The following is an 18948-nucleotide window of genomic DNA, read 5'->3' on the forward strand; positions in this document are numbered from 1 at the left end:
ATGAAGAAATCTTTAATCTTTGAGAGTTTAAACTAAAGAGAAAAATTTGAAAATGTCTGGGAAAGTGTAGAACGTGTTTAGCGAGGGGGACATTTACAATCTTACTTTGTGGATTTCACCTGTCACAGGCTATTTATAGAACATAGTTCCCATGGCAAGCAGGGGGACACTGTACATAAAACATATTAATGACACTGATGGGATGGATTTTAATTTCAGCAATTCCAAGCAAAGAAAATGAAAGAAGAGATTTTCATAAACAGATCTAACAAATGTATTTAACCCTTTAACCCCAGAGCTGTCATCAGCGACACCTAAATAACTCACAGTCACTCACATTGTAACTGATCATTAGCCATACCAGTATTAATCAGCCAATCCTGTAAAGTAGCATATTGACCATTATGCAACAATATTGTTTTTCTTCATTATTTTAAGCTAATTCTCTGGAATTTATTTTTTTTTTTTTTTAAGATTTCAAACCTTTCCGGTGTATGTCTTTGCATGTCGTAAAAATATAATAACATAAATCGTTGCTTAATAGAGCAAAGCTGCTTTTCTGTGCTTCAGAATCTGCCAGAATTACAGTAGAGTTACAGTAGTCAAAATAAATTCTAAAGAGTTAACATAATAATCCTCTTGACAATATCACTGCCCCTAATCATAACTAGAATACATGCACATTAGATGTTGAATCATGTAAATATAATGATTGTTAATTGCGTTCTAGGAACAAATCTAATTGCAATAAGTAACAAAATAATTCTGTTTCATTCATATTAAGATGTTAGAATACAGACTGAAAATTTTGCAATGCTCTGCTTATATTTCTCAGGGTGTGCAGCATCCTTGCTTTAGTTTTCTGTTCTGCTGTTAAAAGATGAGAACAACATTTGGACTTAAGCAAAAAACTGCATTTTCAGCAAACATATCGCGTTCCAACATTTGGATTATTCACTTAGGAAACGTCCCCAAAGCTTCAAAGAAACAATGACATTTTTTTAATAAATGTGCTGCACCTGGTCCTTCTCTCCTCCTGTTTGCAGACGCACCAAAGTGTCTGGGAAAATGCCCCCCTAGTGGGTGAACAAGACGGAGCCCGCGGTGCCGCAGCGGTGTTTCACGTTGAGAGTGAGCAGAATGTGACAGCTCCTTTTAATGCTGCTCTTAGGCATTTGTTATCATTAAGATGTAGCTTCTCATACTTGCTTAAGTAAGCATTCATCCCAGAGCTGGAGGATCTCCTGTAGTATGCACTGCCGCTGCAGAGCCGCCCCACATCTTTACCTCAACACCAATAGTAAGGGCGTCTTCAATCTGGTGGACCCCGAGTTTCTGATGTACACCATTGTCCTGGGTCTCAGGAAAAGAAGAGTGTGTGTGTGTGCGTGCAGTCTTTGCATTTTTCCAATTTCCCTGGACTTCCCAAAGACTATTACTCTAACTTCTCATCCATGTCCAGATGACAGAATCAAGACATTTCATTAAGGCCGACTCCGTGCCTCAGCCTGTTTAATGAAATGCACGCCTCTGCAGCTTTTTGAAACTTGTTCATGCTTGTACATGTTGGTGTTCTCATTTAAAATTCATTTAGGAAACTGAATGTAGCTTTTAATTTTTGTGATTACAGTTTTATCTGAGGCTTGAAGGCAGCTTTAGTTCCATTGAGGTGAGTCTACACCAGCGATAGTCTTAGGGAGCCAGTTTTAGCGTAATTAGAGACTGTGGCTTTGACAGCATGGCTCTCTGCGAGACACTTGGCTCAATTGAGCGGCACGCGTTTCCTCAGATTCAGGATTCCACCAAAGCTCACAGGGTGACCTCATGGTGGCTCAAACCCAGAACGGGCAGCCACACAATAACAGTGACATGTTTTCATGGTTGAACAAAAACAAAAATCTGAATTTAATGGTGTTTTCTACTAATAAAGAAGGACTTATGAGAATTAAAATCATTTAAAGACCCACTCCAATGAAAATGGTGTTTTTAACATGTTCTTCTGGGATTATTTGAATGATGGAGGACGTAATAATAATAATAATACAAATCTCCAAATGTCATTTCTGAGTATTTCTTTAACATGCCAAAATTATGTCTGCTAGGTTACTCTAAGTTCACACTAGACACGGAAGCACGCACAGCAGAGTGCGCAGCATCCTCCCTCTTCTGCAATTCACACCAGACGCACATTTGTCCTCATTTGTTGTTGAGACACAGAAGTGTGAGTGTGTTGTGGTTGTATGTTTATTTTCATCTCTACAGTCTTTTTAGTAGAGCTGCCATGATTAGTCGAATAATTGACGAGTAATCGATTATTAAAATAGTCGACAACCAATTTAATAATCGATTAGTCGTTAATTTATATTGTATGGAGTCAGAGTGTAGTAAAGTTGAAAGTTATAATGGAATTCTACTAGCTTTTTGGACTAGCTAGCTGTTTTGGCTAGCTTAAGCTTTTTTTTTTGTTTCTTGGTCTGTTTAGGAATTAACTAATATTTCAGCTTCATGCTAGCTATTTTAGCTAATTTAGATTTTTTTCCTTTTTTTTAGGCTAATTTAGAGTTTAACTAATATTTCAGCTGCATGCTAGCTGTTTTGGCTAACTTAAGCTTTTTGTCTTTTTTACTCTAATTTGGCATTTAACAGATATTTTAGCTAGCTATCAGGTTCAGCATTTTTAGCTATCAATTTCACCATCTTCCGCAGCCAAATTCATGTTACAGCATTCAAGCTAGCATTATCACAGGCAATGCTATATATCTAGTTTTTAGTTAGTTTAATGCCAATGATGGTTAAGATGTGCTTTACATCCAGTTTGTGCATGACCTGATTAGTCGATTAATTGGAATGAATAATCGGTGATTAGTTGACTATTAAAATAATTGTTTGTGGCAGCACTACGGTTTAGATACAAAAACATGATCACATTTGTCAATCATGGTTTTTATTGGTTATATTTTGAAAATAAACCAGATTTTCTCATGTATCTTGATGTAACTTCCTGCCAGAACTGATACAGATCGCTCGCGCACAGAATAGACCAGACGCCGAAATGATCTGCTGCACGGCACGACCCTTCTGCGGAAAACCACGCCGTTCCACGCCTGGTGTGAACCACACCATTGGTTAACAAGGGCGCCGAATGGAAACGGCCTCCATTCCGCGCCGCTTCCATGTCCAGTGTAAACCAGGCGTTCATAGTGCTTTACCTTCACTTTGGACCTTCTTAGAAGACCCAAAGTGCCTAACAGTCACAGCCCACAGTCACAGCCCCATTCTCACACTGATGGTGGCTCCACTGCCGAACTCTGGCGCTGACCTGTAACCACCAGGAGCAATGTGGGGTTCCATGTCTTACCCAAGGACTCATGTCTGGGCAAGGAGGCAACAAGCTCCAGCTCTCAGCATCAGAGAGGGGAAGTGGGGGCGGGGTTGGTCTGCGCCAAGAGTCCTGGCCAAAACTCACAAGCAAATTTCTGATGAACTCCTATTGCTCTGCATAATCATAATTAACCCTTGTGCTATGCTAGACATGTTTACATTAAAAGTGGGGTCATCTGGACCTCACAAGACAGCACACTGAACTTTTTTTTTAAAGATATTTTATCTTCATTGATGTCCGTGGCAGACATTAAACCCTGTCCACTTTTGTCATGGGAGGGATCACACATCAATTTGAGGGTCGGGTTATCTGGACCCCAGAAGAGAGCGCGAGGTTAAAAACACTACTGGGAAAACAGTGAAAAACGATCAAAGATGATTGGAGTGGGAATTTCATGGTTTTTAACTCTGTTTTACTTTGTGATTTGAACAATAAAAGTTGTTCAAATTGAAAAACTTCAACAATCGTTGAAGATCCCTCTTTTTTGTTGTGCAATTGTGTAACAATCAACTTGTGCTTATATGACAGCTCTGTTTTTAATGGCACTTTCAAAACAGACAACCGCATGAGCCCAAAAGAGATTCAGCAGTTGGATGGATGGATGGATGGATGGATGGCATTATAATTCTCTCACTGATTTGTTATTGTTTTCACTCCTTCACTGACCATGGCTGACAGTTCAGCAACTCTGTACCTTAAGCTTCAAATAGTTTTTATCCACATTTTTTTCAGAATTCAGGGAGGACAGTAAAGCAGTCCATCAGACAAACAGCTGCACTCATACCAGCTACTTTTCCTGTCACGCTCCAGCCCGACCTGCATGTTTTCATTTATCCAAACTGGATTCCGAGGAAAAGAAAGAGAGATGAAGATGTTTATGGGACAAAAAGCTGCCTCTCTCTAATGCCCTTATTACATGTCATCATGCATCTATAAGGCGTGACATCTGCAAAGGCCACACCATATATCCTTGTCCACTTTCACAGCTCGCCAATAAGAAATGGTAGCCGGTGTCTCACCCGTGAGTCCTCTAAGTGAAATAAATGACTATCTGTGCGACCCTGGGTCTGTGTAGATTATTGACAGAGCTGCTCGTGCCTCTTACAGCACTGACTGATGTCCCTTGCTGCCATAGCTGCATTTAGGAATCTATCAACAGCTAATAATTATGTGTACATTTACGACGGGGGGCCCGGTTTAATAGATCGATTCCCTCACGGTTGAGTTCTGATTCTGCACATGGATTTCCTGTCATTTTGACGAGAGAGTCTGCATCGGGGGAAACCTCTCGTGCCGCTCACGCAGCCCTCCTGATGAATGGTGCTACTCCCTATTTCATTGCTGCTTTTAACAAATGATGACTCAGAGCGTATTTATTGTTTTTCCATTCTGTCTTGCTGTATTTGCTTGGAATAAATAGTGATGGCAGGAATCCTGAGGTTAGTTGTGCGTGGGTCACTGCCTGGTGTAATAACGTAATAACTCATTAGCAAAGCAGCCTGTTCATAGTGCATTCCCCGTATATTTATGGCCTCTGATGTTAATTTCTGTAGACTCTATAAAGTAGCTGGAAGGAGGTTGCTTGTCCCATTATACACATGGCTCCCTCATTCATTTCAAATTGCGTAGCTAAAACATTAAATCAGCTCTTCTAATGCTCCCTGCTTCATCTAATCTTGTAGATACTCTCAAAAACGGTTCACACTGCTTTGGTGTGACGCCTACATTCACTCAACGATGTCCTTAATCCAATACATTTTTAGCAACCACTCCTTTTCTTTATCTTTCTTTATTAAGTGCTCCCCACCCTTTTTAAGGGCATAGACAGTTTAATATCAGAAAATATGTTCATGGCGTCCAATGTTTTTAACTTCCTGTTTTCCTTTAAAGTTCCAGTCTTTTCATCTACTATAAAAGGGTTCCCGGTGGTCTTTTAATTATGATTACATTGTTTAGACAAGATCAATAAACCTGTGCCCTTTTCTAGGACATAGTTTCTGCAGAGCGTCAGTTTATTAGAAATTTGCTTCTGAGTAAGCCTACAGGAAATGTAATTATAATTAAATTAAAAAGTGAAAGCTTAATTTTCTTTATCTATTTCCTCCATCATGAGTAGAGCTGGGAATCTCAGGGTAACTCACAATATGATGCGATTCGCAGTACATGAATCACGATACCGATAGTATCTTGATATAGCAAACATTGTAATAATCACTAAATCATCATTACTATTTTTAAAACAAATATATCTTTTATTTTCTTCTAAACCTTTTTTTGGAACAAATTAAAACACAAAATGTTAATTTAACGCCCTATCCAACATTAAAATAAAATTATCAATAAACAATAATGTGTCTTTACAATAATAACATACATTTCAAGGTAACTAATAAACAAAACTCCAGTTAAGAACCAAAATGCAAAGGATATCAAATGGTTTTCTCACTTCAAAGAGCAATAAATGTGGAAATAAAAATTCACAATGCTGCATTTTAATTCATTTTACATTTTTATCAGATAATTTGTTATTATTATTGAGTCCAAATATGAACTTACAGCCTGTTAATATTATATGATAATTGTTTTTTACAGTGCCACTATCCACATTCATCCCCCGTCTTTTAAATATATTTTCCTGCATTTATCTTTGATAATAGACACGTGCTTCACCTGTGTACCGCTACACACCTGTTAAATGTCTCGTTTGGTCGGTCAAACGTTGCACACCTCTCCTCTTGAATCTGATGTGTTTTAGTGCGGCGTTTGGACAGGTTACTGCTGTTCCCGCTCTCACAAACCATGGTTTTGTTACATTAAAAACAGCACGCTGTCTGCATCTACTTAAAGATACAGACCCATCTCCCCTCCCCGCTGCACGCGGAAAAGCAGCGAGGAAAGGCAGAAATGAACTTCTTGACAAAACATCAAATCATTTTTCAAACTATTCTAGATAAAAAAACAGCTTTCTCATCAAACTTTTGATTTTTCAGTTGACATCAAATTAAATCCGAAGCGTTCTGTGAGAGAGCTGAAGGCTATCACATTATGACTATCACATAAAAAATAAGTAAAAATTGTGTCTTGTTTTTTTAAATAATTTTTTTGTTTTTACTGCTACTTCAAATAGCTTCATCTGCTGATAAGGATGTGGATGTTTGCATTATAACTCATGGATGAAAGGTATTGATATAAACATAAACAAAGTGATCCCAGCACCAATCACAGAGGGGGAAATGGGTCCATCAGTCTGTTGCTGTCTCAGCACAACAGCCATAAGATGAAACCTTATATCTTTATTATTTTGCTTCTTTTCCCTGACTTTCCATAAAGACTCGATCAGCAAACCTTTTATGCTTCTTAGTCAGAAACGCCACACAAAATCTCAGTGTTGCATGGCTTTGAAAGACTGCAGCAGTTTAGGAATCAAAAGCAATCATTTATGAAAAGCCAGCAGCCCCTTTGCTCCTGAAGAGCGATGCTTTCCTGGAGGTCCTGCATGTCAGTCTGCGTTTGGCTGTGTGTCTCACAGGCTTCTGTAAATACCACTCGCACTCTGCTGAGTGTAAGTACACCTATTTGTAAAAGGCAGTGAAAGTATTGGCAGCTGTCAGGACTTCACACACCCAGCAGTGTTGGCAAGCAAAGCTTCTGATTGCTCTGTGACTCAGTGTTATGTTAAAAGATCCAGCGAGCCTGCAGCACAGTCTGCATCCAACATCAGGGAAGGAATCAAAGTGCTCCGACATGCACCTGTCCCCTAACTAACTCTTTATCATTATTCTTACAGAATGACTCTTACTCTCCAGGTTTAATAAACTATATTTTGTTTTTTAAATGATAAAAAGGCTTAAGCCAACTTTTAGCTGATGTTGAAGCTTTCCTGCTAATCGGCTGCGTAGTGGCTGTTCATCAAATTACCAAATGTTCTGCACTATCAGACCAGTTAAAAACCCAACTTTTTTTTTTTATGACAGTAAGCCTTATAATCTGGAGTGCCTTACATATGGATTATTTCTGGTTGTGTTTATTGATGCAGATCTGATTTTTAAGTAAGGTCCTTTGTCAAAATGTTTCTTTGGATGTTGTTGTGAATAATTTAAGGCGGCTAGCATGTAGTGGTACCAGTTTTTGTTTTTCTATGTGCTACTAGCAAGGTTAAGAGTTGGTATAGTAACAGTAACGTTTGTTTTTGCAGTATTTGTCTGTTTTGGCTTTTTTTTCACAAACAGGTTTGGTGTTATTATGAATATGCTAATGTGGCTAAGATGTAGCGGCGTCAGACTGTATTTTTGGGTGTTACTGACAAGGTTAAGAGTTATTGTAGTCATGGTACCGTTTGTTTTTGCGATATAAGTCTGTTTTTTTCTTTTTCACAACAATATTGGTGTTATTGTTAGTTTATTAATGTGGCTAACATGTAGCAGTATCAGCCCGTGTATTTTTACATGTTACGGATGATGTTAGGAGTTAGTGTAGCCTTAGTAAAGTTTGTTGTTTTGCAATATTATTATTTTTTTTTTTTTTCGCAAACAAGATTGGTGTTATTGTTAGTTTCCTAATGTAGCTAACATGTAGCAGTATCAGCCGTGTGTTTTTAGTTGTTACTAACAAGGTTGGGAGTTAGCACAATCACAATAATGTTTGTTTTAGGGATATAAGTATGAGCCTGTTTTTTACATGATGAGTTTGTGACTCATATGCTAATGTGGCTAAGACTATGAACGTGGCAACAGGTAGCGTGTTAAAATGAAGTTCTCGAGTTACCGTGAACCCTGTTATTAAAGTTTGACTGTCTGATCGACTAATTTCTGACCCCTTTGTCTCGCTTAATGCTCCTTTTAGTTCAGTGTGCCTTATTTTTGATATATAGTGAAGTTAAAAAGTAGACCATTGAAAAAATGGTCCAGTAATTGACAAACAGTCATCTTCATTCAGGAAACAGTTCCCGCAGGTTGTTTTCTGGAGTAGTTCATAGACGCTTGTGTATTTGTTTTGATTTTATCTGTGTTTTGTTCTTTACATAAATTTAACGGAGACATTAGCAGACCGGTAAAACGCTTGACATCATGACCCCAAATTAGTGTGTTTTGAGGGCCCTTGGGCAAATGTGGTTTCACTTGACTCTGTGCTTTTGTTCAGAGTCAATGTTGAAGTGTTTTGCTCTACGGAGTGCGTCTGAATACAAACAAACAGTGCCGCCGCAGGTCTCAAAGGACTCGCTTAACCTTAAGCTTTGAGCCCCCTGCTGAGTCTGCCTCCTCGCCTCATATTTGTCACAAATTTGCATTTTTTCAAATGATCTTTCCTTTTTGTCGGTAATCTCAGTGGAGTTGCGTAGCATGGCTCTGCTGACTCATCTTTGTGTTACATTGTGTTGCTAAATGAGGAATGCAGCTCCAGGCTGCTGCAGCTGAAAGCTGCTTCTTGCTACGTCTGACGTTGTCCGGGCTCCAGCTTTCTCCTCGAGAAGGAGTTGAATTCTGTCTTGGTGGCCAAGTCTTACATAAGACAGTGACTGGCTGAGATGCCTATCACTCCCACAGCACTGACACTCTGTCACTGATCCACCCGTCCTCTTATTCTTACACCGACTACATGTGTTAGCTGATTACAGACGGATTCTGCTCCTCTCCTCTAAAGTTCCTCCTCCCAGAGGAGCAGCTTTTCACCAAAGAGCTAAAAAATCATCATGGATCACTTTTTGTCACTGAATTTCTCAACCCTCCCTCCTCTTGATCTTGGCTGATTGTTTTGTTGACACAGGAAAAATGGTTGGATACAAGTTTCTCATTTGTGGTGAGGTCTGCACTGCAGAGTCATCCTCTGTCCATCGTCCAGCACACTCTCTGAGATGCTGACTCAGCAAGAGTCAGTGAATGCATGCCAGTGATATTTTCATGAGAGAAGACAGAAAAGTCAGTATTCCAGGAGGAGATTCTAGCCAGCATTGTATCAAATTGTCTCAAACCATTTGCATTTAACCTTTAGAATTATAAATAAATAAACCACTGTTTTATTATGGCAGTATGCTCATTCAGATGCTATTTTATTCAGTCACTTGATGGGTATATATGTTATTTTTGCTTTATATGTATACAAAAAAAAATCTCCAAAATTATAAACAGTATTTTTTAAAAAGTATCTTAAACTGATATTTTTGCCATCCAAAATAAATGAACAAACAAAAAAGCTGCATTTTTCCAGAGAATGTTTTGTTTTTTTGCTCTTTTCCACCTAGCGTGAATAAAGTCGCTTTAGAACAAAAAAAGTGCATAATAAAGATAATACAAATCATGTTCAATGTATTTGTACTTTTAGTGGAACTTTTTTGAACTAATTGCTATTCCTGATACACACACAGTGCCCTCCCTAGCAGACAAAAAAAAAAAAACAAGCCTATTTATTATTATAATATTATTTTAAACCACATATCCAGTGGCTTGCAAAATGATTCATACCCCTTGAACTTCTTGACATTTTCTCACATTATGACCACAAACATAAAAATGTTTTATCGGAATTGTGTGTGAAAGACCAACACAAAGTGATGGTCTTTCACACACAAGAATACCTTTGCACAACGACATTGAACGCTTGTATAATTTTCTTCCCACTTCACAATTGTGTGCCACTTTCCAATAAATTATATTTATGTTTGTGGTCATACTGTGAGAAAATGTCCAGAAGTTCAAAGGGTATGAATACTTCTGCAAGCCACTCTGGGCCGGACCTGAGTATAAGTAACACCCTCAGCCAAACTATGCAAAACAAAAACAAAAAAAACGCAACTTGTACTTTGTTACTTCAACTACATTATTATAAAGTGTGTATTTTCTGCTTATCACCGAATCAGGAAAAACCTCACATGCTTGAGTTTTGTTTTTCTTTAGAACCTGAATGGAATATCTTGAGACATCTGGACATAGAGAAGTTTCTGGCATTAGTTTCTTTATCTGTGTGGTATGTTTGCTCTGATGACTACTGAGGCGTTTCCTCACTTTATAGGAACATAATTAAATGTTTGTAACAAAAATGAAAAAGCTTTATTGTTTTGCTGCATTCTACACATTTTTATTAAAAGCTCAATAGCTTCCATTTGAAGAGAAGATGAAGAAACCGTTCACATTTTTAATCAAATCCTTCTAAATTAGAAACAGTTGTGTGTCCTCGTGGTCCAAGCCTGCGTCACTGACACTGGTGTAATTACCTTTCTCCTTTTAAGGATGGATAAATCAGGAAAAAGGAACATTTCTGACTCTGGTCACCGCCGTGGCGTCCGTGTGAAGCCTGTGCCTATCTCCTCTCCGCAGATGTTCCCCCCTGACTGTGTCTTTGTGTTGCAGTGCCGTCGTTCTGGGGGCTGGTCAACTCGGCCTGGAACCTCTGCTCAGTCGGGAAGAGGCAGTCACCAGTTGACATCGAGACCAGCCATATGATCTTTGACCCTTTCCTCACGCCCATAAAGCTGAACACAGGAGGACGCAAGGTAAAGACACAAACGCTGCTGTTATCTGTGACGCGCCTGCTGCTGTTTGCTCTCAGACGCTGCTCTTTGTGGGCTCTAAGGCCACGCTGTTGCTTTCCATTCAGGAGCTGCTGTACTTTGATAAGATGTGTTTTCCTGATAGATGCTCCTGGCCGCTGTTTGTGCTGGCTGACATTGCAAGCTAATTGCCAAACAAACACTCTTGTGATGATAAAATCCAACAGGCTTCACCCTCTTAAGGACCTTTAGTGCTCGTGCTCTGGTTCAACAAAGGCTTCAGCCTCACTTTGGGGGCTTTGCGGTGAAATCCTACAGCCTAAAAGTGGATTAGTGAAGCAAATTGTGCATTATTTCCACTGTACAGTGGTGCATCAAGAGCAGAAATGTGCTCCATCATGTGCCATATGACAGCTGTTAATTGGGAAGGATTCGCAGATGGACTCTCTTTAGAGTGCACACTTGCATGGTAAGATTAATGTTATTAATGATAGCTGGTGTTTGTATTCCATCAGTGAGCACAGGGTTAGCCTCGGGCGGTGGTGTAGGATGCTCTGTGGAGAACCGGCGTGCTGCTGCTGAAGCATTCCTCTCCGAACACATCTCAGAATAAATCCATTAAGTCCTAGACCAATGTTTGATCAGGCTTCGGTCCTCAGGCCTCTTTTTTATTTGGGAAGTTTTGAGTTTTTTGTGACTCCATCTGCTGTAATCAGAGTCGTTGGCTACAACTCCATATGACTCAAAGTGAAATGACTGTAAAGCTACGTTCACACCGGCCATTTGAACGGGCTACACTCAGGTTCTGGAACGCATCTTTGGTGCTCACACTGGACAAACTGGGAGGGGCTTCTTCTTTTGTTTTTCTGTTGCTTACCAGCTCATGTCTATTACCTACAGTTGGAAGAGGCTTGATGCAAATGTCATGAATCTCACTCCATGCTTTTATTTTCACAGGTCAATTCTGATTTGTGAAAGATAATTGTGTCATAAATCCAGCCAGACACAAACTGCAATACTTAATTTCTCTTTCATGAACAAAGCAACACCATCCATTCACCACTACCAAATCTGAGTCCTCGATTGGTCAAAGTTGAACTGTTTTAACTTTTAACATCGTTCAAAGGCTGCATGTTTTGTACATAGAGCTTAAAATAGTTGCAGAAACTATCACATTATTGCAAGTTTCAAACATGGAAGTCTGAAGTGCAGGTCTAAATGGACTTTTCATTGGAAGTGCATTGCCAACATAAACATAGCTCGACTGTTAGCATGCATACGTCTGTTCTTCAAGAAGCTTTAATAAAAAGTTCTTGCTGGCAGTTCTGCCGATTGTAGCAAAAATATTGTTTCTAGTACTTCTGGTAAAATGTGAGAATAATTCATGTTTGTCCATCAGCAAAAAACTACAGAACTCATAAGAAGAAATGTTGATCTGTGAGGTCTAGAGAGAGCAACGGAATCCCACAGGGATGTAATGAGATGAGAAACATAAAAAACACACTTATGTGTCGACAATGAACCTGTTTTGACGTTTCCTTCTCTAAAGTGACTCATTGAACTCTATTCCTGCATATGTTACATGTAACTTCTATTCTCATTGACTGTTTTGGTTGCATAACATCCACATAGAAAAGCTTTTAGAGGTAGAGATGGTATTGCAGTGATGGTATTGTAGACATTGTTGAGATCCTCTACAAATATGCCCAAAGAAAAGAAGATCATCATTCTTGAAAGAAGAAAAAAGAAAAAGGAAGCCCTTCATCAGTCCACCCTGGAATGAAGCCTTTTGTTGGCGCTGAAGCTTCTCAACCAGTGGATTCATCACAAAACTCTCTGAGTTGTTATTGAAGAGCTCAGAGGCTTTGGTCTTTTTGATGAAAACTTGGTAATATTTAGTTTTGTGGGTTTCACTTATTTGCATTCATATGAACTGCACAGTATTGCATCACCATGGAGGAGGTGTTGCTGTAAGTCCATTTTCTGAGGATAAATTGGAACTTTATGCAAAAACAAAATTCCCATGAAAACCATGGCTAAGCACAAACACGACTCAGACGGAGGCTGTTTACCAAAACGGCTTCATCACTCATCAAGTATTTATTAGTAATAGTTGCTGTGAGTTTTCCCTTGTTTGGTCCATTCTGGGATTACGATGGGATGTTACGCCTGGTTCAAACCGGACGTTGAAACGCTGCGCAGCGGTGTGCGGACAGAGTGCTCGCGGTATCCGCTTAGCCTCCAGTTCACACCAATTTTTCCAAATTTTTTTGTGTTGTTTTTGTGTGTTTATTGTCATCTCTACAGTCTGTTTAGAATCAAAAAACATGACCACATTTGTCATGGGAACAATCACACATCATGTCAGAGTCGGGTCATCTGGACCCCATAAGAGAGCACAAGGGATACATTTAAAAAAATCCTGTTTTCATCACAATCATCTTCAGTTCATGTTGCAGTCGGAGGTGGTAGGTGATTGTTTGGGCTCTCCAACACTTTGAGGGCCTCAAGCTGAAGGTTCGATTAAAATCTCTGATATAATTTCTACAGTTATTATTACTTATCTATGTAATAAAAAAAATAAATAAATAATCCTTTAACACCCGAGGCATCATTGGTGGCGCTTAAGCACAAAAAGTTTAATTTATTTCAACTTTTCAACTGTTAACACGATCATTCCAGTAGATTTTGAAGGAGAAAAGCGGCTCATCGAGACGCTTTTCTCCTTCAAAATCTACTGGAATGATCATGTTAGCGCTCCGGTGTTAGAGGGTTAAAGGGTAAGGTATTCCTTACCTATAGGGCCCCAAACAGCTAAGTCCACCACTGGTCACAGTGAAGTACGACCATAGAAGGGGACTCAGAGGAAGGATTTTTTTAAGGTCAAATTGAGAAAAAAAGGAATGTTTTCATGTTGAGGAAGTGTACTTCAACATTTTTGCCAATGCTGTCCCAGAACTGGATTTAAAAAAAAGACACAATTCTCTCTCACGTTGTCTGACAGTCGAGCTTGCTCATCTATGCGTATGCGGAATTTTAAAGCAATTTTGGAGCCCCTTCCCTCAGTGGTCTAAGTGTAATTTGTTGTGTCTCCATCTCTCCGAGCACCTGAGCTGTCAGCCGGGGAACACAAAGCTGGCTTCACCTTGTCAGTGCTGATTCATCACCGCTCTGTCTCTGGCTGTTTGGCAGCCACTCAGCCTTGGCCAAACACGCTGTGGAGGCTGGTAAAAAGGCCTCTCAGCCTCGCCACCGTCACACAGACGGAGCTTAAGCCCACTCTCTGCCCCAAAGGGAAGCGGAGGGAAAAGATTAACCCTCCCAAGCCCCTTCCACTCATCGTACAATGCTCAACATTCACATAAGCGCCGCTCAGGGAAGACGAACGATTCTCCTAATAGATTTTTGTGCTGATCTGTATTAGGGATAATGAATAGCTAGGGGAAATTTAATTGACCTCCAAAGAGAAATTTTAATTAACGATAGAATGCCATGCACGTCTATGTACAATTGATTGAAGAAATCAGTTACTAAAAAGGCAGCATTATTTAAATATTTACTGAGCCATCACTTGAGCTGCAATTATGTGAAGAGATTTGAATCATTATGGAGGTTGGGAAGTTTGAACATTTCTAATAAAGACTTTCTATAAAGCAGATTGGCTAAAATGGTTCTATTTTTGTGTTTTCTATTGTATAACTGCAGTTTCTACCCAAACAAGTGCTGCTGTTTTCTTCCATCAGGAGGCTACACGCACTTCTTAGAACGCCTGGTTCGCACTGGACGCGGAAGCTCCACGGAACAGAGGCCGCTTCCATTCGGCGCCCTCGTTAACCTATGGCGTCTGGTCTATTTTGTGCGAGCAATCCGCGTCAATTCCTGCACGAAGTTAAATCAAGATACATGAGAAAATCCAGTTTATTTTCAAAATATAACCAATTTTTCACAATAAAACAATGACAAATGTGATCATGCTTTTGTATCCAAACAGACTGTAGAGATGAAAATAAACATACAATCACAACACACACAACACACACTTCTCTCTGAGTGTCTCAACAACAGATAAATTAAAGAAGTTTTGGTCGACTAACGACTTGCTTATTCTTAGCAGAAACATGGGCTCATATTTTAAGTTATTAATTCACCCATGATGGTAAAAAACAAAAAAGCTCCAGCAGAAGCGCCTGTCGACCATCGCGGAAGAATGCTGTGAATTGCAGGAGAGAGCGGATGATGCGCGCACTCTGCCCCGCATCCAGTGTGAACCGAGCGTTTGAAATACCATTTTCCTGGTCAACAGGCTCCTTTCCTTTTGCTTTCGTGCGCAGACTTCCTGCTTCTTTTCCTGTCATGCTTCATTTTTTCTTTGCTGTCTTGATCATGAGAAGCCCGACAGGCGAGCCGGCGCCAATGTTTCCATGTGCTGATTTCTGCCTAATTACAGGCAGTGCTGTGTAGAACAACAATCAGCTTGCTTGTCATTGCGACTGTACTCCGGCTCTGGAAGAAGTAATCACATTCTTGTTTTCCCGGCCAGCAAGTTGCTGAATGTCCTCCTGTAGATGGTTTTAATATCCTGTGTTTGGCATCAAGCGATACCCATGCGCGGAAATGCTTGTTGTGATGCGGGAACGGGCTTTCCACCAGTCTGATCTACCTGCAGGCTCCACACCAGCTTCCCAACCTGTAAATAAAGAAACATTTTTCCTACTGAAAGCTTGAAATGTTGATTGCATGGTGTAGTCTCAGAGCCATCTGTTTGTAAAACTTTGCAATCATGGAGGATTTTTGGATATTCTTAGGTTTAGGTCCCCTAAAATCTGTGCTTGTATCCAAAATATGACCAATAACAATTAACTTAAATCATCACATCGTTGTAAAATCTTTGTCTATTTGATTAGTTCAGGTTTGATTTAAAACAGAACATCTTTGTAATGAAGAAAACAAAAAATTAGAGTGATCAGGTTTAATTTTCATTAAATAAAAGCCAACAGCGTTCACGCACGTGCAGCTCTATAGCAGCACATGTTTATTAGTTTATAGGGTCAATCAGCAGGGGGACAGATAGTGGATTCAAATATATATATTTTAAAATTATTCATTTATTTATTTTATTTTGGATAAATTCAGGTTTGAAAAGAAAAAAAAATCAATAATTTGTGCAGCAATGATTGATTCTTTCTAAGAGATGTCTCCAGTACCAACACTTTCAAAACGAAACAAAAAAAGATTGTTTGTGATTGTATTTAGATTAAAGCAGTGATAGTGGACTTCTAGAGGTTTGAGGGGCGTGACGCCTCTAGAGATACATATCTAGATTCACCTCTGGCTGCTATATCAAACAACAGCTGCTGGTTCCACTTTCCCTCAGAATGACTTTGCTTTCCTCTCATTGTTTTTTCCAATCATTTCCTCAGTTGATCTTGTAAAAAGTTTATATTTTTATATTTTTGTAACTTAAAAAAGGAAAAAGATTAGTAACAATCCTTTTGCTGCTTTAAATCATGTCTTGATTTTTGGTCAGGTGAGGTCCAGCTAAACAATTCAGGACTCTAATTCTCATTTTTGTTCATCTGAGCTGCTTTTCTGACACTATTAGGACTCTTCTCTGAAATGTTTTGATCTTGTTCTTCTTCCGAAGCTCCTTAGAAAGTTGGGTTTAGGTTCTTCTGACCTATGACAGCTTTATCTGTGCGGTTTTACTGTTGCAGATGTTTGTGGGGAAGGCCATGGCACCTGAACGTACAGCCCAATACAGTGATGACACCTCTATCATGACACATTCAGGATTAAATCATGAGTTTGTTGACTTTTCATAAAAAAAAAACAATGAGGCGTTTTCCCCTGAGACCACGACTGTAATGTTTTCTTAACAAAATAAAAAAAAAAGAGTGTTGAGACGTTTTAACAAAAGGTCATTTTACAAATGTTTCTGTTGTTTTAGAATCGAAGCTCTTTTAAGTGTTATATCCCATAAAATAAATCGATGTGGTCTCACATCTGACAGCTTTTACTGAAAAAGCTTCACTTAAAATAAGGACATAAAAAAAGAAAAAAACAAACTAAAGATGTTAAGAACTGTTGGTTTTGTCACAAAGTCTGGGCACATTTTTCTTCTCAGAATCAAAGTCACACTCCCAAAACCCTTGAATACTTTACACTATCTTTGCGCCTAAACCCTTTAACTGGATCACTTCATCCTGAAATAAGGAAAGGTCCACAAATGATACACTGTAAAACTTTTTTTTTTTTTTTTTTAATTGATAGAAATCGTGACTGGATCACTTTCCTGCTAAGTTATCATAACCTCCTTGTAAATAAATTCACATTTTTATTTAATTCTTACATCTGTTAGTTGATTAATCCAGATCAATATTTTGTAGAAATAAATGAAAAATATCGAACTAGAACGTCCTTTACTCTGTAAAAGTCACAGGTAAAAGTCATTTGTTTAGCAGACTTTTTTTGCATATACATCTGTTCTTCTTGAATTGTCTTTCTGTTTGTATTCAACAAAGACTAAAAGTGAAAACTACAGTCTAAAACTTCAATTAAATATATTTTATACATACCTTACATTAATTCCAGTATATATTTATCAAAAACATAATAAAAATCTATTCATGGATTCTGCAGATAACTATAGCTTTATATTGTAGGGTTGCAGTTAAAAAAAAAAGTCAAATTCTGATGAGGATTGTATAACACTGGAATTAGCATCTGAAATAACGGATCTGCATTTATGCTCCTCAGGAGCACATTTATAAAGCTGGAACTATTAAAGGAGCCTTTTTGTGTTTTTGGTTAAATAAAAAAAGTTAAACTGAAGAACATAACTCAGATCTTTCATGCCTGACATATTATACAATTTATCACAATAGATTTTTTTAAATTACATTTCCCCATAACCTTTTCTTTATTATCTCTTATAGTTGTGAAGAGACAAAAACTGTTTCCATGTTTCTCTGATGTTGGATAAAAGTCTGTTCTACTTTTCTAACTGCAAGTGTTTTGCTATTGAAGCCTAATCCATTTCAAACAGTAAGTATAAAATTAAATTCTTCTTAAATTATACATCACATTTTAAAAAGAACACGACTCTTTTACAGCTTAACCTTTTCCTGCTGCGCCATCCCAGCACTAAAATCCTTGTCGACTTCTTTCAGCTCCTTTTTCAGTCATCATTAATTTAGTCTCCTCTTTGGCAGCTAAACCCATTACAGGAACCTTAAGAGGCTTTGTAAGCTGAACTGGGCTGGCCGCCCACCGTTAGTGTTGACTGATTGTAAAAAGCTCACCATCAACAGACAACACTCACTAACCCCTGAACATGAATGCAGCAAATGAGGCGTGACGCTGCAATTGCTGTGCTGCAGTCAGTCGGGCGTCTGTGGACGAAGGCGGGAAGCAGCTCCGTCATCAGATCTGTGACGCTTTGGAGAAATGTCAAATAAAGGCCAACGTATCCTAACATAGCTAATGTACACACACAGGTTCAGTAAATCCTAAAGTAGACTCTTGGTTTTTCTCATCTACATTTTTTAAAACATGCATCCTGAGACACACAGCCCCCTCAGGCTGTGCTTATTCCTGTTCATTCATAACTGGACCATATCTCTGTGAGTCCACAAAGTTCAGACGCTGATGTATGAACAATTGTTTTTAACACTGACCGTACATTTGCTCTCATGTCTACCAAAGTGGACGAGCATTATAGGTGCAATTCTAAGGCGTACTAGTTATTGTGTTTTTAACATGTTCTTGTGGCCTTTTTTTGATGATGAAGAACATATATATATATATATATATATATAGAAAATTAATCTAAAATGTGCATTTCTGAGTATTTATTGATTCAAATCAATATGAATGGGGATGAGACAATGGATGAATCCAAACTGCTTCCCCGACCCCATCCCTACATTTATTCCTACAAGTGTAGAAATAAGGAAAAAAGAAATAGTGGCTCTGTCAGAATTCACTACTCACTATATAGTGCTGTCACAAACGGACAAACAGCTGGTTTCATCTGCAGCACGTTTATTAGTTCAGACAGGAACCAAGCACAGCCTAAAGTCCA

The 18948-nt window shown here is 38.8% G+C and overlaps 1 protein-coding gene across 1 annotated transcript in view; it reads left to right on the forward strand.

The window, feature by feature from the left end:
* Nucleotides 1-18948, forward strand: part of ca10a (carbonic anhydrase Xa) — a 333973-nt gene that overhangs the window by 118757 nt on the left and 196268 nt on the right. Inside the window, exon 3 of the mRNA XM_024298159.2 lies at nucleotides 10726-10868. Within this exon, the coding sequence (XP_024153927.1) occupies nucleotides 10726-10868 (143 nt within the window). The remainder of the gene's footprint in view (nucleotides 1-10725; nucleotides 10869-18948) is intronic.

Source organism: Oryzias melastigma, linkage group LG19 (assembly GCF_002922805.2).
Source record: "Oryzias melastigma strain HK-1 linkage group LG19, ASM292280v2, whole genome shotgun sequence".
NCBI classification, from domain to species: Eukaryota; Metazoa; Chordata; class Actinopteri; order Beloniformes; family Adrianichthyidae; genus Oryzias; species Oryzias melastigma.